At 32.5% G+C, this 25733-nt stretch overlaps 1 protein-coding gene across 2 annotated transcripts in view; it reads left to right on the forward strand.

Annotated features, from left to right (window-relative positions):
• DYNC2H1 (dynein cytoplasmic 2 heavy chain 1) overlaps positions 1 to 25733 on the forward strand; it is a 374041-nt gene that overhangs the window by 52072 nt on the left and 296236 nt on the right. For both annotated transcript variants that reach the window (XM_003828371.5, XM_003828370.6), the window contains exons 30-42: positions 1864 to 1983; positions 4728 to 4878; positions 7582 to 7787; positions 8927 to 9109; positions 9704 to 9886; positions 11883 to 12106; positions 12857 to 12972; positions 15037 to 15236; positions 16358 to 16622; positions 17828 to 18035; positions 20540 to 20669; positions 23674 to 23829; positions 25019 to 25278. In XM_003828371.5, the coding sequence (XP_003828419.1) occupies positions 1864 to 1983; positions 4728 to 4878; positions 7582 to 7787; positions 8927 to 9109; positions 9704 to 9886; positions 11883 to 12106; positions 12857 to 12972; positions 15037 to 15236; positions 16358 to 16622; positions 17828 to 18035; positions 20540 to 20669; positions 23674 to 23829; positions 25019 to 25278 (2402 nt within the window). The remainder of the gene's footprint in view (positions 1 to 1863; positions 1984 to 4727; positions 4879 to 7581; positions 7788 to 8926; positions 9110 to 9703; positions 9887 to 11882; positions 12107 to 12856; positions 12973 to 15036; positions 15237 to 16357; positions 16623 to 17827; positions 18036 to 20539; positions 20670 to 23673; positions 23830 to 25018; positions 25279 to 25733) is intronic.

Below are 25733 nucleotides of genomic sequence, written 5' to 3' on the forward strand. Positions count from 1 at the left end.
TATCTTAAAAATGATTTGTTTTGTTAGTTTTGGAGTATTTTGATATTAAAAAGAATATGGATTTGTAGTCTTTGGAAGGCAGCCTGTAATTATGAAAAGAACCTTGGCCTTGGAGTAAAAAATCTTAGATATTAATCTTAGCTCCACAACTTAATAGCTATGTGACTTAGAGTGTTGTTTTTCTAATCAGTAAAATGGTAATCTCAGTACAGGTGGAGTATGTCTTATCCAAAGTATTTGGGACCAGAAGTGTTTCAGATTTCAGATTTTGTTAGATTTTGGACTATTTGCATTATGTCAGTTCAGCATCCCTAATGTGAAAATCCAAAATGCTCCAATAAGCGTTTCCTTTGAGCATCATGTCAACCTCAAAAAGTTTTAGATTTTGGAGGATTTTGGATTTTGGATTTTTGGATTAGGGATGTTCAACCTGTAACTGTTGCAAAGACTTTCAATTAAAAATTAAATGAGATAATTGGCTTTAAGTACACTATTTAGTGCTTGGAACATGGTACTCAATACATTTTAGTTGTCTTTACTCTTTAAAATATGAATTTGTATAAGATGATTTGGGTGAACAAGTAAGCAAACAACTATTGATTAACTGGTTCTGCAGGACTGGAAGTAAACTGATCAAAGGCCTATTATAGGCATATAGCTAAAACTAACTAGCAATAGATTGCATCACATGGAATTGTAATTTTTCAATTTCAGTTATCTTCCAACTGGAAGCCAGGGCCCATGCCTTACCATGTGCATGTCCATACAGCCTAGCAAAATGTTTATTCCTGGTTAGGTTACAACATTTTATTGGATATTGAGTGCATAAATCAGTTGATTGAAAACCTGGGAGATTTGCTAATCATATTTGGTTAAGAGTTTTGTTTTTTTTCCTCTCTTGTAGTTTTGTTGGATATACACAGAGGGACAGAGCTTAAATTTTAGCAACTGGGCTAGAGCAGGTATACCAGCAAAGGAAAAGTTGAAACTCTGGAAGCTTTATGATTGTTAGCAGAGTAGGTGTCTCTGTTGCCATGCACTGAGAGGCAGATTCTCACTCTTTAGCTTCAGTGAATTTTGATGCTATTTTCAATACTGGAAAATGCTCTACAGATTGAAAAAAAAAGCTGGAACTCAGAGTAATTTAAGTACGCAATGATGAAAGGCTCAGATTGCAGCTTTTGCCTTTTTATTACAAATGACATATTTTTAAGGTTAAGAAGTGATTCATAAATATTCATTGTTGTTTCTATCAATCATTGTTATTTTAACTTTTTATTATTTTATATATAATCAAGTGAGTGGAAAAATACATTTTTTTCACTTTGAAACAAAATTAGTTTTGTTGGATGAAGCAATCTAAGCCCCCAAATAATACATTTCATCCTGATGAAGCAATCCCTTCCTATGGTTACGACTTTATGAATATAAGATCATCAGGATGGCATGAGCCAGGAACTTAGCCAGCCATTTTGACCCTGATTTATTGGCCAAACTATCTGGTTTGATTCATCATAATGATGAAGTGAATGGGTCAACTTTTAAATGCTCATATTATATTGGCTTGTGTAGATATAGTCATGGTAGTGTTAGCCACAAATTTATGAGTTTTCACACTCATCATTATCCTAAGAGGTGAAAAAATTGTTTTATTCAAATTATTTAAACTGTTCATTAAGAAAATAAAGAATTATATTCCCATAACACATTTTAGGAGTGTAATGATCAATAGGAAAGTATAATACCCCATCTTGAAATAACAGTATAGGGTTAGTAGATTGTATATTTATTTTATATCTTATATATATTATTTTCCAGCTTATTTTATGTCTTGTTTATATTACTTTCCAATTTCTTTTTCAGACATGGTTGAATGATTTGGCCTTGGAAATGAAGAAAACTTTGGAACAGTTGTTGAAGGAATGTGTTACTACTGGGCGAAGTTCTCAAGGTGCAGTTGACCCATCTCTGTTCCCTTCACAGGTAAGGGGGCTTACGTGTAGAAGCTACATAGGCATGGTACATGGAAAGATCCCTGACCTAGAAGCCAGGAGGCTCAGATAAATCGCATCTGTTTTCTCCCTTTATCTAACAGTTAACGGACAAATTGCTTAACTTCTGAGTCTCAGTTCCTTCAGCTGTAAAATGTGGGGGATGAATTGAGATCCAAGCAACCTAGGCCAGTGGTGAGTAGGATGGGGAGGAGGGAATCAGGCATCTAATAGCTTCCTGGTTCCAGATGATTAGTTCATCATTGATGGAGAATCACAGGATCTATAACACTGTTGTCCCCTACCCGTCCATCCCTCCCATGGGATCATCTAAGCATTGGAGCTGGCAGGAACTTAGCAGGTATTAGTGTAAATCTGAAATAGTCATAACACTAAACTGTAATATTGACAGTGAGAGTGAGGTCATATGGTGAATTACAGAGATGGCTGCAGCTCAGGGTTAATAGGAGTTCATCCTTGAACACTGGGTACTAGATATTTAGCTTACAAAATTTGTACCAGTCTATATCAAAATGTAGCACTAAGACTTGTGTTAAACATCCTGCGTTGTTTAATAGTTGGGCCAGACTGTTACAGGTGTAGGTCATCAGGAACTTTAGTTCTTAGGGACTGTGGATGGTAGACATTGGGATGTTTCATGATTTCTTACAGAAAAATCTACCAGCAGCTCTCAAAGTTATTTGCTTTTCAAATAAAAAAAATGTAGTGGCTATTGGAACAGGTTTTTATGTTGATTTTCTTTAAGTATGGAAGCTTGGAACAGTTTACATTCTGAACCATTTTCTCATACATGCCATTTGTATCTTTTTTCATTTTAAGGCAAACTGAAATGTTTCAAAAAAGCTCAAATTCTTAGAGAAAAATATAAGTAATCATCACTGAATAACCAAAGCCATTGTAGAACCAGAGTAGACTGCTTTATTACCACTGAAAATGTTGCCTAGTACTCTGTCAACTTCCAGATAGGATTTATAAATCAACTTAGAATAAAAGACACAGTATAAAAAAAGTCTACAAAAGCAATATTATATAATATTTGGGTTAGGGAAATGACAATTGTATTGGGAGATATAGTGGGAGGTAATAGGCTAGAGAAAGTTGTTGGATTTCAGCCTGCAACTTACCTCCAGGCCCTTGAGCAATCAGGTAAAAGTGTGAACTACTAAAAATGTAAATTGTTCATTATCTACTAAAATAAAGAATTCTAGTTTATTAGCAGTTAATGCTAAGAAATATTGATCTCAAGAGTATTTACATAAGGGAATTGAGTAGCATAATTGGTTATTGTGTACTGATAATTCGGTTACTTTTTTTATATAGACCAGAAATAACGGTAGAGAGGGTACTTTCTGGTATGGGAAGGAGGCAGTGTGGTAAAGTAGAAAGAATCTGACTTTGGTTTAAATATGAATCTTTGTTAGTTATCCTGAGTAGAACATTTTGACACATTATTTACCTGACCTTCAAGTACCTACGTTATCAAGTCATTTTGAAGGTTATTTCGTAATGTTTGCAGAGCACACTTAATTGTCATTACAGTTTAGGTAATTCATAATATTAGTTCCTATCCAGCTGTCTTTAACAGTAATGCGATTTTATAACCCAGGACTGTAACTTAACTATAACTTTTGTTAGCCATTCACAGAAATTACATAGCAGACTGTAAAAAATTAAGTTTATTGATATGTATTTATAATATAGAAATTCAGTAGTATTGCCTAGGATTAGGCTTGAAGGTAGCAAAGGAACATTTTTATATGAAAATGAAAGAGCAAAGTATTTTTCTCAAAAGCAGATTTGGTTCTCCGTAAATGCCTCATCATATACCTGATTAAAGAAACTGATGAGTTTCATACCACAAAGTTTGTTTGGGCGATGACTTTGCTTAGAAATGAGTTACTAATTGGCTTTCTCTTCCATAAAAGAACCATAATGTAATATTTACAGAATGTTTTAAATTGGAGTAAGACAGCAGCTTAGCCTGCTCTCATGTGGAATGCAGTGGTGTGATCTCGGCTCACTGCAACCTCCGCCTCTCAGGCTCAAGCGATTCTCGTGCTTCAGCCTCCTAAGTAGCTGGAATTACAGGCATGTGCCACCATACCTGGCTAATTTTTGTATTTTTCAGTAGAGACGGGGTTTCTCCTTGTTAACCAGGCTGGTCTTGAACTCCTGGCCTCAAGTGATCCACCCACCTCAGCCTTCCAAAGTGCTGGGATTACAGGCATGAGCCACTGCACCTGGCCAAGGCAGATCTCAGTTTAGGAGAACACTGGAATTTTGCTATTGTAGACTTCAGTAGTATACTAAGAAATTATTTTGAAATGCTAAAGATTGCCCTTTTATTAATTAGAATGCATCATACTTTGATATCTTTGTAGTTTACTGGTTGAAAAGAAGCCATTTCTGAAGAGAGGGGAAGAAAATACAAAGGCTTTGAGGTTACAATAAACATAGTGGGTTATAGGACCAGAAAAATAGGCTTGTAGTAGAGTATAGTATGAAATGAGTTCTGTGAAGTAGGCTTGGCTGCATCACACAATAGTTTTTCTACTACTGTATTACTCTATTAATATTTAAGGTTCCAGTATGACATTAAGATGGAGAGATCCAATATACAATTGGCTATTTGAAAAAAGGTGTCTTTCTTTAAATTTATAAAATATTTCTAAGTAAATTCACCTTTTAAAAATAATTTTTCTCTTTATTCAATAGATTTTATGCTTGGCGGAGCAGATTAAATTCACTGAAGATGTAGAAAATGCTATTAAAGATCATAGTCTTCATCAGATTGAAACACAACTGGTGAATAAGTTAGAGCAATATACTAACATTGATACAAGTTCTGAGGATCCAGGGAATACTGGTATGGAAAAGACATTCCCTTTTCTGCCTGGTTTTGGGTTATTTTTTGGTATTCTATCCTAATTTACCTATTGTGTTTTTGACTGTATATCTGTGTTGGCGATTACTCGAGGAATTACAACATATATACTTAAATTTTTATAATGTACTTTGAATCAGTAATTTACTAATTTAAATAGAATATAGAAACCTTACTACCATATAGGCTTCTTTATCCTCTCCTTTTAATATTGTAGTTGTCTTAATATTTTACATTTACATACGCTGAAAACTCCATGAGATTATGTTATAAATTTTGCTTTTAACCATCAAAGTTATTTGAAAAAACTCGAGGAGAACAATCTTTTCTATATACCTAGATGTTTACCATTTGTTGCCCTTCCTTTATTCCTGATGTTCCAGGTTTCCTTCTGGTGTCATTTTCCTTCTGTCTAAAGAACTTCTTTTAGTGTTTCTTTTGGAGAAGGTGTGCTGACTGTGAATTCACATAGATTTCCTTCATCCAAGAATGTCTTATTTTACCTTTATTTCTGAAGAATTTTTCACTGGCTATCCTGGGTTAACAATTCTTTTCTTTTCGCATTTAAAGTGTTCTGCTTCCATCTGAGCTATATGTTTTCTGATGAGGAATCCACAGTCATTTGAGTTGTTATTCTATAAGTAATACATTACTTTTTTTTTCTGGCAGCATTCAAGATTTTCTCATATTCTTTAGTTTTCAGTAGTTTGATTATGATATAGAGACATCTTTGCATTTATTCTCTTTGGGGTTATCTCAGCTTCAATCTGTACATTTGTTTTTCACCAAAATCTGGGAAGTTTTTAGCTCTTATTTCTTCAAACATTCTTCCTGTATTATACTCTTTCTCCTATCCTTCTGAGTTTCTCATGACATGGATGTTAGACCTTTTGGCATGGGCTTGGATCTCTGAGGCGCTGCCTTTTTTTTTTTTTTAATTTTTCCTCTTTATTAGCCTGCATAATTTCTACTGCTCTGTCTTCACGTTCACTGCCTCTTTCCTTTATTATTTCCATTTCAATATTGAGTCCATTCAGTGATTTTCAAAGAATTTTTCAGCTTTAAAATTTCTATTTATTTTTTTTTTATTCCTTTGCTGAGATATTCTGTCTTTCCACTTGTTTCAAAAGTCTTCACCTTTTACTTCTTGTACTTCTTAGAGCACTTTTATAATAGCGCTTTAAAGTATTTTTTTTTTTTTTTTTTTTGGAGGACGGGGACAGGTTCTTGCTCTGTTATCCAGGCTGGAATGCAGTGGTGAGACTGTGGCTCACTGCAGCCTTGACCTCCTGAGCTCAAGCAATTTTCCCACCTCAGCCTCCTGGGTAGCTGGGATTACAGACACGTGTCATCATGGCTGGCTGACTTTTTTATTTTTTGTAGAGACATGGTTTTGCCATGTTGCCCGGGCTGGTTTCAAACACCTGGGCTCAAGCAGTCCTCCTGCCTCGGCCTCCCAAAGTGTTGGGATTACAGGCATGAGCCTCTTTGCCTGGCAATAATAGTACTTTAAAGTCTTTTGCAGATAACCTCAACAGGTATGTCATCTAGATACTGGTACTTATTATTGTCTTTTCTTGTGTGAATTGAGATTTTCTTGGTTCTTTGCATGTTGAATAATTTTGGATGATATCATGGATATTTTGAGTATTATGTTATGAGGGTTTGGGTTTTGTTTAAATCCTCTGGAGAACATTGATATTTTGGTTTTAGCAACTGATCCTGTTGGGTTCAGATTGCAAGTTCTAGGCAGCTTTCTGTGGGTTATGGTTCTGGTGTCAGTCTGTTTTCAAATCTTTGCAGTGCTATTTCAGTCTGTCCCACATGTGTTCCCTCGTAGCCAATTCCAGTCTTTGGTTTCTGATTAGGATGAGATCTATTCATGTACCACACCTTGGGAATGAGTCCAGGAGTTCCTAAAGAAGTTTATGGGGTTATTTTTTCAATCTCCTTCTTCTCCATGATCTTCCCAGCATTTTATGGTTCCCTCAGCCTTCTGTTTTGTTTCTCTGGCCAGAAAGCTGGGGTTCATGTACTTTATTTTCTTGCACACTTTTGTGCAATTTGGGTTTGCCTACTCTCTTGGGATCACAGCTCCTCTGGAGTTTTAGGGACTTCTGGGTCCCAGCTGCCAGTGGGATAGCTAGCAGAAGACCCCTTTCCTTCTAAAGCCTGAGCTAGAGGTGGTTTTCTAGAGCTCTGTCTACACCAGTTTGGGTTTCTGGCTGCATTGGGTATGGTCCTAGCGTTGCCAGAAGCGGGGAAAAATACAATGGTAAATCCACCACTGGTTTGGTGTCTCTTCTAATTCTGGTCTTCCTCAACCTGCCTGCTACTCTTTTCAGAGTTCTAAATAGCAGTTCAATGTGTGTTGTCCAACAGGTTTTTATGCCTGCATTCAGAGGGAGAAGCAGAGTGGAGTGTGCTTACTCCCTTGAATAAGGAACAGAAACTCTTTTCTCTTGGAATTTTGATATCTTAATTTTTATACTCAAAATTCTTATTTTTTACTTACCGGTAGATTTGACTTTTTTAGCTTATGTGATTTGTATTACTATACCATTCATATGTGTCATGAAATTACCATTTAAATTCATGGAGAAATCACCTGTACACATAATCATAAATTATATAAATCACAGGCTAACATTTTCTCCAACTGTCAATATTTTTATTTCTGCCTAGAATCGGGCATCCTGGAGCTTAAACTTAAAGCCCTAATTCTTGACATTATCCATAATATTGATGTGGTAAAGCAATTAAACCAAATTCAGGTTCATACAACTGAGGACTGGGCTTGGAAAAAACAACTTAGATTCTATATGAAAAGTGATCATACATGTTGTGTTCAAATGGTGGATTCTGAATTTCAGTATACTTATGAATATCAGGTATGAGTTGTGGCAGTGTTTTATATTTCCAATTAGAAATTATTTACTTTAAAGAAAATTTGTTATTGGTAGAAATACTTTTTTATTTAAGTAGTAATTTTTCCATAATATTTTTAGTATTGTCTTGTTTAATCAGAATTAGAAAGGTGTCACATAAGAAAAAAGTGAAACTTCATTCTATATACAAAAAAGTTAAAATATTGCTAGTATTGTACTGAATTCTCAAAAATGTACCTTTTCTTGGAGTTGCATGTATATACAATTTGAAATATATCTTCATCTAAGGAGAACTGAATATAGACAACCTCAGTCAAAGCAATTTGGTTTGCGTCTCCTTATACAAGGCAAAAATTAGTGTAATTTTAAATATGCTAAAATGTTTGCTAAATATTTTTTAGTTTGTAAGATGAAAAAATTTTCAGACAAATAACCTAGTTAATGTAAACATGTTCTCAAAAATTCCACCTGTTGCCTCTGCCTTTTTCTATCATAATGAATGAATCATCAAAATATATTTGAAAATATTGTTAATAAACCTATGTTAGGAGAGCTGCCAAATGGCTTTTTCAAAAGGGAAATGTATTTGAGACCCAAATCTATCTACCTCAATTGAGGAAAAACACACTGTAAATTGTAGCTGGAATGGGAGTCTGTTTTCCCTACAGTTTAGTAGAAACTTTGAGAATTATTTGATAAATTACATGATTAATTTCTTAAGGAATTTTTCAAATTCATTACACTTTGTGATCTCCAAAATAGTTCTGACTTGTGGATATCATAAGAGTCAAGGAAATAGTTTATATAAATTTTAAAATATGAAATGGGATGATTACTGTATAATAATTTTGGATTTCCTTAGAAGTATATCTTTGTGCCATTAACAAGAACTTGAGAAACAATTTTGAAACCTAACAATGTATTGAGTATAGTATGAAATACTTTCTTGAAAAATAAGTTTGATTTCAGCTTGTGTTTAGAAAGCTTCTTTCACTAGAAAAAATTTTGGATATTTTTCTGTGTTAAAAACTTTAACCTGTTTGTTGCATTTTTATCTTTTTAACTACAATCTCATGCTGTAAAAATATTTGTAAATGTTGAATAGAACATGAATACTCTGACTTTGTGTTGTTCTTGTATAGGGTAATGCTTCCAAACTGGTTTATACTCCATTGACAGACAAGTGCTACTTAACTCTCACTCAAGCCATGAAGATGGGACTTGGAGGAAATCCTTATGGACCAGCTGGAACTGGGAAAACGGAGTCAGTAAAGGCTTTAGGTGGACTTCTTGGAAGACAAGTTTTAGTCTTTAATTGTGATGAGGTAGGATAAATAATTATCAAAATATGTAACAATGGGTTAATCATATTTAGATTAGTTTCTATTAGTATATGAAATACTCTACTTAAAAATCACTACATTTAAATTAGTTGAAGACAGAATTTGTTTAAATTGAAATGTAAAATGGACAGAGGTTGTACATAGTATAGTCCAAAACTTTCTAAGAATTATGGCAAAGAAATAATTTTAAATACAGAATGAAGATTTATATTACATTGCAGAAAAATGTTTTTAGTAAAGAGAATAATACAAAAGGAAAAATCTTCTGTTCATTTCAGATGACAGTTTTAAAAACATTTTGTATGTAATTTGTATTTTGACTTAAAGAGTAACTAACACAAATTTTGTATTTTTTCTGCAAGCTTTTTAGAACACTTTCACATGCATTATTTTGTTTATCCCTTGAAATCAACCTGGGTTTTGAAAGAGTAGCTACTTAATCCGTATTTTAAAATGAGCAAAAGAGGCATAGATGGGATAAATTATCACCTTATCAATAAGTAACATTAAATATTAAGTAGTTATGGAGATTTTGATTATTTTTTAATGACTATAATTTTTATTGTTGTTTTTAAGGGCATCGATGTGAAGTCAATGGGACGAATATTTGTTGGTTTGGTGAAGTGTGGGGCCTGGGGTTGTTTTGATGAATTTAATAGGCTGGAAGAATCTGTACTGTCAGCAGTTTCTATGCAAATCCAGACAATTCAAGATGCTTTGAAGAATCATAGAACTGTATGTGAACTGCTTGGCAAGGAGGTATAGAATATGTTGGGAATTTAAAGAATTAAAATATTTTGTAAGACTTGATATTACTCATACTTAAGCAATATTCTCTTTTTATTTCTCCTGACATCCGTGTTTCTAATCTGTAACCTGTGTTGTAAGATTTTTTTAGCTATAAAATGTTTCTGAGGTTTCTTACCCTTTTTTGGTCCTACTTTCATTATTCTTTTTTTTTTTGAGACAGAGTTTTGCTCTTGTTGCCCAGGCTGGAGTGCAGTGGTGTGATCTTGGCTCACTGCCACCTCCGCCTCCCAGGTTCAAGCGATTCTCCTGCCTTAGCCTCCTGAATAGCTGGGATTACAGGTGCCCGCCACCACGCCCAGCTAATTTTTGTATTTTTAGTAGAGATAGGGTTTGATCATGTTGGCTAGGCTGGTATTGAACTCCTGACCTCAGGTGATCCACCCCCCTCGGCCTCCCAAAATGCTGGGATTACTGGTGTGAGCCCCACACCCAGCCCATTATTCATTTTTAAACTTTCCATTTTGGATAATTCAGTTATAATAATATTTATATTGTTGTATTATATATTATTCTATTATCTGTGCTGACATTGTTCACAGTGCCTTAATGTATTGTCTCATTTAATAATTACCACAACCCTTTGAAGTAGGTGCTATTATTTTTTTCCCTGCTTTGTGGCTGAAGAAACTAGGACTTGATAAGTAAGAGTAAGAAGTGGAGCTAGGAATTGAACCCAGGTCTGTCTAATTCTGAAGCACATTTTTTTTTTTGTTTAACCTTCAAGCATAGGAGCAGAATGAAGCACATGTTTTTGATCATTATTCTATATGAATGTTAAAACAACAAACACTTAGCTATTTTGTTCCTCACTTCTCCAAATAGGAGATATACATTAATGTCACTAGAATATAAATTTGTTTGTAAAGAAAACGTAAACTTTTTTATATAATGTGGATTGCTGAATACAGAAAGTTGTAAGAACTAAGAAATTATCATGTTATATAAAATAACATTTTCACAGTACATAGTTTTCTAGGTAGCCCAAGAATGTAAGACCAGTTCTAAATTGTTAACATGTTGTTTATGTGATGTTTAAACTCTTCACAAAGAAAAAGAGAAGAAACTATTAAGTGAGAATTACCTGCCTTCAAGATTTAGTTTCTTCTACATTCACTATTTTTTCTTCTCTTACAAAGAAAGAATTGTCTTTTCTCCCAACCAGTACTAATCTTTTCACTTGTGCTTTGGAATCCTCTTCCCTGGGACCTTATTATCCCTTGTGCTATAGCTTCAGTCTTCCCTCCTCTACCAATTCCTCATTAGGTTTTAAACATAATCACATCTTTTTCATCTTAATAATAACTAAAACATAAACAAACCTTCCCTGATTTATATTTCTTCTTTCTCTCTTGGTTTTTCTACTCTAGATACTTCTACTTACTAATTGCCCATTCATTGTTTACACATTCTAATTTAGCTTCTATTCTTAGGATTTTGCTGAAAATCCTCCTACTAAGTGCTGTTATCACATTCAGTTCTTCCCTGTCATAATATTTATTACATTATGATTGCCTGTCTGTAATACCAGATAGACTCTGAGCTCCAGAGTGGCTTAAAGTATTATTTAGTTCAGTTGTCTCTGTGTACTTAACAAAGTGTTTAGTACTAAGAAGGCTTTCAGTAAACATATATTTAATGTATAAATAGATAATGAAATTAGTATCTCTTAAACATTCAGCCTGAAAAAACTGATTATAAATAAACTCTGCAAAGCAGTGTAGGTCTTAAGGAATTTATCATATATTGAGTAAGGAGATGGTTAGTACATTGGAGGTTACATTTAGCTAAGGTATAAGATTTATGTGTAGTAATATGTCACAATAAAATTTCTGTTGGCAGCATATTTTATGTTTATAGTTTCAAATATAAACGATGCCTATATGTTAAATATTTTATTTAACTTAATATTTAATATTTAAATTAATATTTTTAATTAATATTTCAGGTAGAAGTAAATTCTAATTCTGGAATTTTTATCACTATGAATCCTGCTGGAAAAGGTTATGGAGGAAGACAAAAACTGCCTGATAATCTTAAACAGCTTTTCAGGCCCGTAGCTATGTCTCGTCCAGACAATGAGCTTATTGCAGAAGTTATTCTCTATTCGGAAGGATTTAAAGACGCTAAAGTATTGGGCAGAAAATTGGTAGCTATTTTCAATCTATCTAGGTGAGTTTTCTTGTTCTAAATATTTTTATATTTTGCATTTCTAATGATTGATTATGGTTATTAGTGATCATTTTCATATTTTCTCAATTCACCTATGGCATGATTTTTATTCTGATGATTTTATTGTACTTATAGTGTAGATATGAAAGGCTTTAGCATGCACATAAAAATATTGGTTCAAAACTACTTGCTTTTCTTAAATATTATTAATTTGATCAGTTTTTTTTCTTCAAAATGTTTATATTAGAGTGCTTCAGCTAAATGATTCTTATTGAACTAATTTATCAGCTGACCACTCACAAACTACTGTTCTTTGGAAAGAATCCTTCACAATTTTTCTTATGTCTTATTTCTAGTAATAGAAATTGACATTTAGCTTCTTTGGGACAATGTACAATTCTCTTCCATATCACTTAAGAGATAATGGTGAACTAGACAGTGTCAGAGATTGAGAGCAAGATGGATTGATTAAAGGCTTTAGGCATTAGGGTAACAGGTAATTGTCATTCGGTGTCTTCATTAAGATAATTAGCTTGTTCATAAAAGCTTTATCCTACCCTTGAGAACCGTCCATCTTTAACAGCTTACTTGAATGATTATTTTGTGTGGTCGCTTCCCTTATATAAATTAATGGGATATCAACATTCATTTCTATGTGTCAGTAGTTATATTCTGTATTTCTTTGGATGTTATGATGAAAGTAATTTCTTCTAGCTATTTGATGCGTTGATTTCCATGTCTCTACTTCAGGGAACTTTTGACACCTCAGCAACATTATGATTGGGGTTTGAGAGCTTTGAAGACAGTTCTGAGAGGAAGTGGAAATCTCCTTAGACAGCTAAAGAAAAGTGGCACTACACAGAATGGTATGATTGATTATTCCAAATACATTAACTTATTTTTAAAAACATAAGCGTTAATTTAGAATAGTTTGAGATTTACAGAAAAGTTGTAGATACAATATTAAGGATTATTGTATGCCCTGCCCCAATTTCTACTGTTGTTAACATCTTTCATTAGTGTGGTATATTTGTCACAACTAATGAATCAACTTTGATACATTGTTTTTAAACTAAATTTCCTACTTTATTCAGGTCTTCTCCAGTTTTTACCTGATGTCTTATAAGTTTTAATGTGTGTTAAATATTAAATAGTTGTAATATGTAAAGTCCACTTGTTCTTTAACTTCAATGTCCATTGGAATCACCTAGTGGCTTGTTAAAACAGATTATTAGACCCCACCCCAAAAGGTCCTGATTCAGTAGGTGTAGAGTAGAGCCTGATAATTTGTCTTGTCTTGAAACAAGAACAGAAACCTTAGAAACACATGTAGGATTTTCTCTTTCTAAAGTTAGTATATTATGATTAGACTAGGTTATAAATGTTTGGAAAGAATACCGCAGAGGTGGAGTGTCTTTCTTACCGCGTCATATCAGTGGGTATATAACAACCATATGACATCACTAGTTATGTTAACCTTCATCACCTGGCTATGGTAGTGTTGCCAGGTTTCTCCAATGTGAAGTTATTTTCTACCCTCCTGGCTTTATTCTTTGGAATCATGTTAATAAATCTAGCTTACTCTCAGAGTGGCAAGGAAAGGATTAAGCTCCACTCCTTGCGGGGTTTGGGGGGGTGGGGTGGGGTGGGGGGTAGTATCTTCATATATTATTTGAAATTCTTCTATAATGAAGATTTGTCTTTTCTGCCTCATTTATGTATTCATTAACTCATTTATTTAGCTCAATACAGACTCATATATATGTGCTATACTTTCCTCATATAAAAAAATGGTTTTTTATTCACATAAAAATAACGATTTCCCCCACCTGTGGAGGTATACGTTCATGAAAGGCTGAATAATCAGTTTCTTCAGGTTGCTATTGAAAACTAAGTTAAAACACTATGAAAGTAGAGACAACATAGAAAAAAGGACCACATGAAATTACCTCTTTGGACTTTAAATGATCAAAGTGTGTCTCTTAAAAATGGCATCTACATTAGCTGTATTATTAGGTTGGCATATGCCTGGGTAGATATAGTTATTTTGTGAGTGTTTACGTTACTATTTTTTAATTGTCTATATTTGGTGATTTTTAAGGAATATTTAAACCATACCTGTAATAAGTAAAGATGGCTTATGAGTTCAGTGCTTGAAATAAGCTTTAGAGAAGTCCAGACTTTTTATGTGTACTTAAACATGGAAATATTAAGCAATTATAGAGGAAATGCCAGGCAAATAGTTTCTTTGATTTTATGTATCTTACCAATCAGCAGCTAATATCTGTGAAAATAAGAGTCTGGCAGTGGTATCAGTATTTGCATTTGGCTTAAGAATGGGTTTGTGAACCAAATTTGAACAAGGCTGATCAAAGATTGTTGCGCAGTTTGTTAGTTGTTTATCTTAGGACATAAACTGTGAGACGATATTGGTATATTTGGAGAGGCACCTGAATTTAGAATTAGTTTATCTGGAATTGAATCTTAGCTGTAATACTGCTGTGCCTTTTCAGAAAGTCACTTAAACCTTCAGAGACTTAACATTCTCATGTGTAAAATTAGAATAACAATAGTAATACTTTTTAACCTACTTTATAGGGTTGTTAAAAGGATTACATCATATAATATAAAAGGTGAAGTACTATGCAAATATAAGTGATAATGATTTTTATTATTAATTAAAGTCTTGGTACCCTGTGATTTGAATTCTATGGAAAAGAGTTTATAACTGTACTTAGTGATATTTACTTTTTAGCAGTCAAAAGATATTAAAGTAAGCTTGCCAATTCATGTGATGTAATGTCTTTAAATGTTACTAAATTCTAGTGCATTTAATGCTTAATAATGCATATCAAGGCTATAGAATATTTAAAAACTTTTTTCATCATTAAAGTAATAATAAATAATTTTAAAATGAAACTTTTTTCTAGCTAATGAAAGTCATATTGTGGTACAAGCACTGAGGCTTAATACAATGTCAAAGTTTACGTTTACTGATTGCACCCGGTTTGATGCACTGATAAAAGATGTCTTTCCGGGAATTGAATTGAAAGAAGTGGAATATGATGAACTAAGTGCTGCATTAAAGCAGGTCTTTGAAGAGGCCAATTATGAAATTATACCCAATCAGGTAACTGTCAAGAATATTTTATAATAGATTGATCCCTTTTCCTAGTTGATTCCTTATTAACTATCCTTGTCCTTCATCTTTCAACTTATCTTTTATCTTTCAACTTAGATCTCACTTGCTCAGGGAAGTCTTCCCAGATCTTCAAGTCCTGATTTGATCTTCTTGCTGTGTGCTCTTATCAAATATTCTTGTTTCATGTTTGTGTGTTTAATATTGATTCTCCTCCACCATATAGTAATCTCCGTGAAAGGCAGGATCCATGTATATATATTTTTTATTTTTATTTTTTGAGACAGAGTCTTGCTTTGTCGCCCAGGCTGGAGTGCAGTGGTGTAATCTCGGCCCACAGCAACCTCTGCCTCCCAGGTTCAAACAATTCTCCTGCCTCAGCCTCCTGAATAGCTGGGATTACAGGTGCACACCACCACACCTGGCTAATTTTTATATTTTTAGTAGAGATGGCATTTCACCATGTTGGCCAGGCTGGTCTCGAACTCTTGACCTCAGGTGATCTGCCCACCTTGGTCTCCCAAAGCTCTGGGATTACAGGCCTGAGCCACCGCATCTGGCCATCCATATATATTTTTGCTCACCATTTCATTTCTATTGCCTGTTATAGTACCTAATGTGTAATGGATTCATCATTTTTTTATAATTGATTATATATATGATTTGGTTTCATTTTGATAATTTATTAGGATTTTAAGTGGGTCTCTTTATGCAGTGCAAATAATTGTCCAAAATTAGCACTTTGCCCTCAGTTTTGGAGAGAAGTAAGATAAGAATGAATGAATGAATGAATAAGTGAATAAAATAATGAATATATTTGAATGAGTGAATGAGTGGAGCAAGTAACGAACATAATTGTTCATACAAGTTTTTTGAACTTGGAAACCTGGAAAGCACCTTTGTTTCTTTTAAAGAAATATTGAAGTATTTAAAGATTATATTGTAAATATGTTCAGATTTATTTAGGTATTCTATTACATTTTAGGCAATATCTTCCACTGAAGAAATCAAAGGCTTAATTTACACATTGGAACAAGTGTTATAGAAAAAAAGCAGAACTAAGTATGATTGAATATTATAAATAATATATGAACGTATTTCTTTCCTACTAGATCAAAAAGGCTTTAGAATTGTATGAACAGTTATGCCAGAGGATGGGAGTTGTTATTGTTGGTCCAAGTGGTGCTGGAAAATCAACGCTTTGGAGAATGTTAAGGGCTGCGCTTTGTAAAACTGGCAAAGTAGTGAAACAATATACTATGAATCCCAAAGCTATGCCTCGATATCAATTATTAGGCCATATTGACATGGACACAAGAGAATGGTCTGATGGTGTTTTGACAAATAGTGCTCGTCAAGTGGTTCGGGAACCTCAAGGTTAGTCTCTATGTATACTTCTTTGCTTTACTTAGTAATTCTTAGATAATGATATAATTTGTCTATAATGCTGTCTTTGTCAAGACTTCTACATGACCATAAAGTCATAATTAAGTTAAAATGAAGTACATTTGATATTTTACTTTGGAGGGGGCCAAGACATGCTATCATTTTCAGTTAAACTCTGTAACTATTTTTAATATAATAGAAACTTAGAGTAAGTTGGGTGAATTGTAATTCACAACTAGATTAATTTACTGAAGGAATATAAAATCTTTGCTGAGTTGATATTATACTGCCTCAGAAATAAACAAGATGACAGATTTTTGTTTGGGGTTAAAATTGGTGTGTATGAACAGTATTAACTCATTAGTTTGAATAAAGTATTTTGAATACTTTTGAAAATTTAAGTGGTAAAACTGTGGATTTCCTGGTCTAAATTTGTTGACTTGGTTTTTTAAGAGAATTTTTGGCTGGAATCAGAGGAGACTCCCTACTTTTTGCCAGGTTATAATTTAATTAATAATTATTTTTCTAAGGCAGTAAGTGAAAGCATTGGAAGGGATTTTCAATGTCGTCTTTTCTTTTTCTATATAATACCACATTAAGTAAAGGCCAGTTATTACCTTCATGTATTTCTAACACTTTTATCAGTGAAATTTTCCTCTTTGAATTGTTTCAAAGGTCCAAGTACAGTATTAACCACTCCCATTTTAGGAAAGATGGATAAAAAAGGTTTTATCCTGGAAAGACTATGTATACAATTGGTCACTATTTTTCCCCCTTTGAGGTCACCTTTTTATATGTCAAGAAAATTTGACAGTGGTGAATTTTTTATTTCTCATGCAGGGAACTGGAAATTGGATTTTCTGTATTTTCTAAAAGATATACAACAGAGCAAGCTTTCGTACATTCTCATAACATAGTAGAAGACAAAAATCTGAAGAATATCTTGTGGGAATAAAAATACCTAAGCCTTGCATTTTTTTTAGTGGAATTGCCTATTTTGTATGTTTATAGATAAAGTGTTATTACATGATATATATCTGAGTCTTTGGCCAGCTGAGCCAGGATTGCGCATGGGTTCTCCAGCATATTTGTAGTACAAATTCATATGAAAATTAAGAATTGTTTTAGTCCTTATTTTTAATTATTATCACTGCATATATTTTTATTTTATCTCCACTGTTTTGATTTGAAAATAGATGTCAGCTCATGGATAATCTGTGATGGTGATATTGACCCTGAATGGATAGAATCTCTGAATTCTGTTCTGGATGATAATCGACTGCTGACTATGCCCAGTGGAGAAAGGATTCAGTTTGGCCCAAATGTTAACTTTGTATTTGAAACTCATGATTTAAGTTGTGCATCACCAGCCACAATATCTAGAATGGGAATGATCTTTCTTAGGTAAGCCATAGATTATTTATATACATTATATTAGAATATTCTTTTACTGTCCTGGTTTCATATTAAGTAAAATAAGTGTAGTGTGAATCATGAATACATATTTTTCCCATTTATGATTAACTTCTTTTTTGTTAGGTTTTAATTAATTCAGAGAGTTCCTGTTTTATTAAAAAATTGAATTATTTTAGCAGTTTTAGTTGTATCACAATTATGAAATAATTATTATTTTTGTTTCAATGAAACAGCAAGAAAATTTGGTCTCTTTATTATTTTGTTGAAATATTGTGACTGATTTCAGAGAAGTGAACATATTAATTATGAGCTAATATGAGCTAATAATTTAAAGCTGAGTAGCAATATTTTAATTATAGAATTTAATTAATTAAATCTATTTAATTTTAGATTCACAGAATTTTAGGGCTAATTCAGGTTTATTAGGTCCTATGACCCAGTCTTTTCATTTTACAAATTGAACACCTCTTTACTTAATATTTTTTTTCTTCTTCAGTATATTTGGAAGAGGCTTAAAGACTGAAAGTGAATAATAAACCAATTTTAGATATCATGTAAAATAGTCACATACCAGAGCATGGACATTTGCACCAATTTCATTTTTGAAAATTAGTAATATTTTGGCATAAGTAAGAAACTTTTATTTTACTTTTCCAATTTTTATTTATCATCCTGTAGCATTTTATTTTTTTTAGGACCATTTAAAGTCACTGTATGTGTTGTATGACATATGACAATGTAATAAAGTTGATTCAAATCATGTTTTGAAATTATTTAGTTGTTTACTTTTTTGACAGTATTGTAGGAAACATTTACTTTAAATTAGCCAGAAACTTCAATTGATATTTTGAGGTATTATTAAAAGATAATATAATTTTGGGTTTACTGCTTTCATAGCAGCATTCACACACAATTTATCATATTTATTAATTGTGTTATAATCTTGTGAGCAAAATAGAATAAAGGTAAGTTTTTAGTTAAATTTTAAAGTACTTGTTAAATATTATATATATGGTATTAAATTACGCATCTGAGGAGAGAGAGAGCTAGAAAGGAGTAAAACTGTTTGTAGAGAGCTTATCTTTTTGGAAAATACTTTCACATAGAGGAGGCAAATTTATACAAGTGGAATATAAGTGAACTAAGCAGTAAGTAGAATACTATTCATATTTAGCAGAAAATAAGACATTGCTTTAGAGGAGGTGAAAATTGTTGGTGAATCAGGTATTGTTTGTGAAAGGCATAATGAATGTATATGATTTCATGTAAAATACAAATACATATTAACTTTTTTTGTTGCTATGTGTTCAGCTTATATCTTAGTTTTAGGTTTCATTTATTCCTTTAGCAGATATTTTTTGAGCACTTGCTATGTAATAGGCCAAATGTGGACCTTTTAATACTGAAATAAATGTCATTATTAATGATGCTGGGACAACTGGTATGAAGCAGTGTTGTATTGGATAAACCAAGACATGTAGTCTCATAGACATTGAGAAAATACCATTGGTAAGAAACTCTTTATTCTGAAGGAGCTTAGCATCTTTGGTTGGCCTACTTTGGGCTAATCTAATGTTATTTAATTATTAACCTCTTTGATATTTCAATTTTTTTCATATTAGACTGGATAGAAAATGTGAGAGCAGAGATTCAAGGCATCAGTGTCATTTATTAATTTGCTATGAAACAATAGTGGAAGATAGGAAAAAATGACAAAAATCGTGAGGTCTTGTCAATTCTAAAATAATATGAATTATTTTTACTATAGTTTTTTATAATTATATAAGGTATAATTTTGAATAAGATGTGAATCTCTATTATTTCACCAATTGGATTTTGGTGAAATAATTGAATTTTACCCAGATAATTATGTACTTTGCTAAAGGAATTATAGTTTGCTTTAGGAAGATCTTTAAATTTTAATAGTGGCATGGGAATTTAGGTAGTTGGATTTTTATAGGATAGAGAAAAAATGTTTATAAAGATCTGTATTACAATTTAGATCAGTGCATTTTAAACTTTAATGTGCATTTGAATCATCAAGGGATCTTATTAAAATGAAGATTTTTGCTTTAGTATGTCTGGAGAGGGATTTGGGATTTTACATTTCTAACAGACCACTCTGAGTAGGAATGGTTGAGACCACTTTAGGCTATGTAGAGCCTATGTAGAGTAGGTTGTGTAGATATATAATTCTCGTTTAGTTTATATTTATAATAAAATAGATGAAATTTATTTGTCTTGTAGAAAATGACATATATATGTATATATACCTATATGCATGTGTGTTTGTATATATTATGTGTATGTATACACACACACAGATGTAATTGTATTATTCACACATACTCATAGTAAAGTAACTAAAGCCACCTTTTGTATGCTAGCAGACAAAATATGTGCGTAGAATAATGTTTATTGGAGAAGAAATTTATTTTAATGTAAATTGATAATTTCTTCCTAAGTAATTTTTTATTTGTCTAAACTTTCAGTGATGAAGAGACAGATCTTAATTCTCTGATAAAATCTTGGTTGAGGAATCAGCCTGCTGAATATAGAAATAATCTTGAAAATTGGATTGGAGATTATTTTGAAAAGGCTTTACAATGGGTTCTAAAGCAGGTAAATTAACCATAATATTTCATAATTAATCGAGGTGAGAAGTATGATTAAGAGTGATGCTTATTTTAAGTGCCTTGTGGTAGAACTCTGCTGGAATGTGGGTGTGAGGTGAGAGGTGGATTTTGTCACTGCTACTCCTCTGTATCTCTTAGCATAACTGTTATATCTCTTAGCATAACTTTTTATTTTGTTAATCTTAAAACATTTTACTTCTTTCATTCATAATACTTTACACTGCTTACCTAACAATCTTGATTACTAGAATGTCTTTCTAATTTTTACTAGCAAAAACCATCTTGCTGCCACTTTTTACTGCCAGTAAATACCTATATATATGACATATGTATATATAATATATAATATATAGGTATTTATATACCTATATATACACCTATATATACACACCTATATATACCAATAAATACCTATATATATAATCACATATATATGATATATATAAGGTTAAAAACAATATGAAGTTAGCACTAAACTAGAAAAGGGATGGTGAGTTATTTGCAATAATGAAAACGTGTTTATATTTAACAAAAACATTGAATATCTAATATACGTGAAGCAAAATACAAGAGAGACTTTGAGAGGTGAAGATTAACAAGATAATTCCTTTCCTTGAGAAGGGTTTATCTAATGGAGAAAAATGACATGCAAACAGATAACCACAATTTAGCAGGATGAAGAGAATATTGCTGTCATTTAGAAGAGGTTTAAAAGGAGATCACATTTGATTTTGGATTTGAAATGTGAAAAAAGTTTAGCATGCAAAGAAGACCGTGGAGGGTGTTCAGATATTCTACATGTTTATGCCATTGCTTTTATGAAAAATGAAAACATATACAAAATAGAGGATATAAATAGCAGTGAGTTTTTTGAAAGTATCTGATTGTGAATCTGAACTTGATTTAGAGGTCAACACTTTAGGATTGAACAAGATATAGAGAAATGAAGATTTGTTTTCGTTTTCTCAAACTTTTTCTTTTCTGACTTTGTAAGAATGAAAAATGGAGGAATAGGGATTTGTGAGGATAGCGATGCAAGTGAGGTAGGTTTTCCTGGAGGCCTAGGAAAGGGAACACTCCCATTAGCTCCTAGACTGACTGAGCTGTCTCCTCCTTTGTGCTTCTGTAGCAACATACAGCATCTACCAACTATGTTATAATTGTCTGTTTACATTAAACTATAAGCACCTTGAAGGCAAGGACCAAGCTTATCACACTCTTCGTTGTGTCCCCAGAACCAAGTATGATATTAAGTGATAGCAAATGGATGATAGTATTGTGCTTAATTACATACCTGATGCCTACATTGTGACACCTTTTCAGTAGATATGTTATTTCATTAGTACAAAACATTCAGAGCCTAACAAGGCTTTCCAATGCAGATACTTTGAGGTAATCTGCTCGTAGATGTGTGAATGTTATAATAGGAGTATGATATTAGATGGAATATATTTATGTATATATAGGGGTTTGTGACTGTAGAAATGACGACAGGATAAGATTATTAAACAATAGAGTGAATACCAAAGATTCAGTTAGGAAAAAAAATGGTTTATGTTTTGAGGTCACACCGCTGTTTGTTTGTTTGTTTTATTTAATGTGTTAAGGGTTCTTTTCTTTTTATCCTGTATTTTTTTCACCATGCACAGGTTCTGAGGTATACCACAATGAATTCTCTAGTCAAATGCTGAAATTGTATTTATAACTAGAACTTTGCTTTCTTCTTTTTTCTCTTCCTCAGCCTATGGGATAAATCTTTGCTTTCTTGTATGAATTCAGCAAATAAGAAAATATAGAAGAAAATATGTACGTTTCCTTTATCTCACCTTTAAAATCTGGAACTCTCAGTATGAGTCTATCTAGATTTCTTTCTTTCTTCTCCTTTCTTCCTGCTCTTCCTCCTATTTCTTCTTTCTCACAAAAATATTAATTTTTTTAAGCACAGCGATGTTTTTAAAATGTAAACTGGGTAATTTTACTCTATTATAAAAAACATGTTAAAGACAAGGAAAATAAGGATTGTATTCCTTACCATGTCTGATAAATTCTGCACTCTGGCCCTTGCTTATTTCTCTGACTTAAAACACTGTTTCCTTGCTTACTTAGGCATAACTTCTTTTAATTCCTTAACAGTGCTAAGTTTTTCTTTGCATGTGCTATATTCTCTGCATAAGCAGATAGATCTCATCCTTCAGTCTTAGCTTAAATGTCACCTTTTTTTTAAAGAAGCCGTGAGCCCTCAATCTAAGTTACTGTTTCCCACAACATTCTGTACTGCTGTAGCTCTTACCACAATTTGTTAACCATTTCCTCTGCGATGCTTGAGCTCCATGAAGACAGGGACCCTGTTTATTCCAGCTTTTAACAAAACAAAGCAAAAACAAACCTGGCACCACATACAGATCCTAATGCATGATTGGTTCTCAGTAAATATTTATAGAAAGACTGAGAGCCATTTTTTCTTTAACTCTCTGGCACTTACCAGGGACCCCAGGGAGGCTTACAGATCAAAGCATCTACACAGCACTGAAGTCCAGAAGTTTCATTTAAAAATTCTTTCAGAGAAAGCTCCACGTGGTTTGTCATTTATGCCTGCTTTTTCTGACGTTTCTTTTCTAGTGCCATCAATCTAGCTCTTGCCTCTTGTTTTCTTTTTATCAGCAAGAGGAAATGAACATGTATTCTTTTTGGAACAATGCTCACTAACTTACCTTTTCTTTTATATTCTTCAGGTTTAGGAAGTAAATAAACTATCTATTTGAGGACTGTAGCACTGAAAGCTAGAAATATATGATTGTACTTTCATGATTATTTTTATTTTCAAAGTATATATAAAAATTGAATGAAATCCAAACTTTCTACAGTTTGAATAGAGGAGTGAGTTTAAAAATGGTTCTTGAAAAGGTATGTGAACATCAGTCTGTATGGTTCTATGTTTACTGGTTAATACTTGCCTTTTGTCTGTTTGTATCATGGATTTTAATCAACAGAATGACTATGTGGTAGAAACAAGTTTGGTTGGGACTGTGATGAATGGTTTGTCACATCTACATGGTTGCAGAGATCATGACGAATTCATTATTAATCTCATAAGGGGACTTGGTGGAAATCTGAATATGAAGTCACGTTTGGAATTTACCAAAGAGGTAATGCATATTTATAGCCTATATTTAGTCAAAACTTTAACTTTTCATTAACTCTTAACTGCCAAAATACAATGATTTGTTACTGTAAGATATGGAACTTTTAAAATTTGAAATTATGTATTCAATTGAGTAATAATGTATTTATGTATGTGTATATATATTTTCTCCTTTGAGTTATTTTATGATGTTTGATAATATTATTAACATTTTATAAAATAATGTTTTATAAGTTAAAGTTTGGACCATATCTTTTTTAAGTTAGACATTTTTGAACCTACTTGTCTACATTAATAATTATTTCATTCATTTAAAAATCTTAGAATAGTTTAGTTTTTATCATCCTTTTAACTAGAGCAGTTTTAGGAATTGGGAATATTAGGATGAATTAATTATTAATAAATATTTTCTTTAATATATGTTAAAGTTGTATTACAGTCAAGTTGTTTATAAAGCTGAATTCTAAATAATAAGTGATTTTTTTTCCAATTGACCTCTACTGAAATTATTGGACATTTATTCCTTTGGGTTGGCTCTAACATTAACAGCTTTTTTTCTCATTTTGCTGCTTCTTTGATAGTGTCATTTACTGCTTTCTCTATTCCGTCTCCCTTTCCATGGCTGTCCTGTTGCCTCTGTTGCCAGATGCTTCTCATTGTTACCACTCAGTGACATACTATATGCTGCTTTTAAGCACATACTCTCTTGTCAAAGTTCCGAATAAATGTATTGAAGAATAGTATTAAGGGCTAACTCTGCTTTATATCTGCATAGATAACAGTTTTCAGTATTAAAAAGAAGAATAACAGGTGGAGAGCAGTGGTAGTGACACTGTGATGGACAGTACCAGGATATGGTAGAAATGAAGGGCTTTAGGATTTCTGCATTCTGCACTTTGTGATTTAATGTTAATAAGAACTCCATTAAGATGGAATATATTTATACCTTAGTATATAAATAAATATCCACTATGTCGTTATCTCCTATATATACTTTAATTTACTTGCATAAATGATCATTTAGAGAAAAATATTTGAGATAAAATGTTACGTTAATGATAAAATAGGTTTAGTTTATGTAAAGTTTTCTTGGAACTAAGATGATTTACTTTTGGGATATTTACTTGGAAGAATTTTAAAATGTCACACACTCTGGAGTATGTGAAAACTTATCACAATTTTTTCCTCTTAAGGTTTTTCATTGGGCACGAGAATCTCCTCCAGACTTTCACAAACCTATGGATACCTACTATGACTCTACTAGGGGTCGATTAGCAACATATGTGCTTAAGAAGCCAGAAAACTTGACTGCTGATGATTTCAGTAACGGCTTAACTCTTCCAGTCATTCAGACTCCTGACATGCAACGAGGTCTAGATTATTTCAAACCATGGTTAAGTTCTGATACTAAACAGCCCTTTATTCTGGTAGGACCAGAAGGATGTGGCAAAGGGTAAGAAAAATATTGGCAAAGGTATATGTTGTGGATTTATTCCTGCCACCCCTAATTGATTTAATGGCTTTTGTTATGTTTCTTTTGGTTAAAGTAGCATTTACATTTTCATGGAAGATTCATTTTATTTTCATTACTTATAAAAATAAGAACTATGGGGAATAGTGTGTCCTTTTCTTTGCCAGGTTGTGTGATTTCTACTGGAAAGACAGCAATCTGAGAAGATACTCTTAAAAATTATCCATCCATATAATACAGCAAAAAAAAAAAAAAAAAGAATGCCTTATATATACTCACACAGCATTTGCTTTAGTTATAAACTTTAAAATTTGAAGTTAGATCTCTATTTAAAAGTAGCTTTTAATTCAGTGGAATTCAGCCTAGTTTTAGTTCATATGGAGCATAGTCTCCTGAAATATAGGAATCATGGTTTATTATTTTCATATTTCTAGTAG

The sequence above is a fragment of the Pan paniscus genome, chromosome 9 (genome assembly GCF_029289425.2).
Source record: "Pan paniscus chromosome 9, NHGRI_mPanPan1-v2.0_pri, whole genome shotgun sequence".
In the NCBI taxonomy this organism is placed as follows: Eukaryota; Metazoa; Chordata; class Mammalia; order Primates; family Hominidae; genus Pan; species Pan paniscus.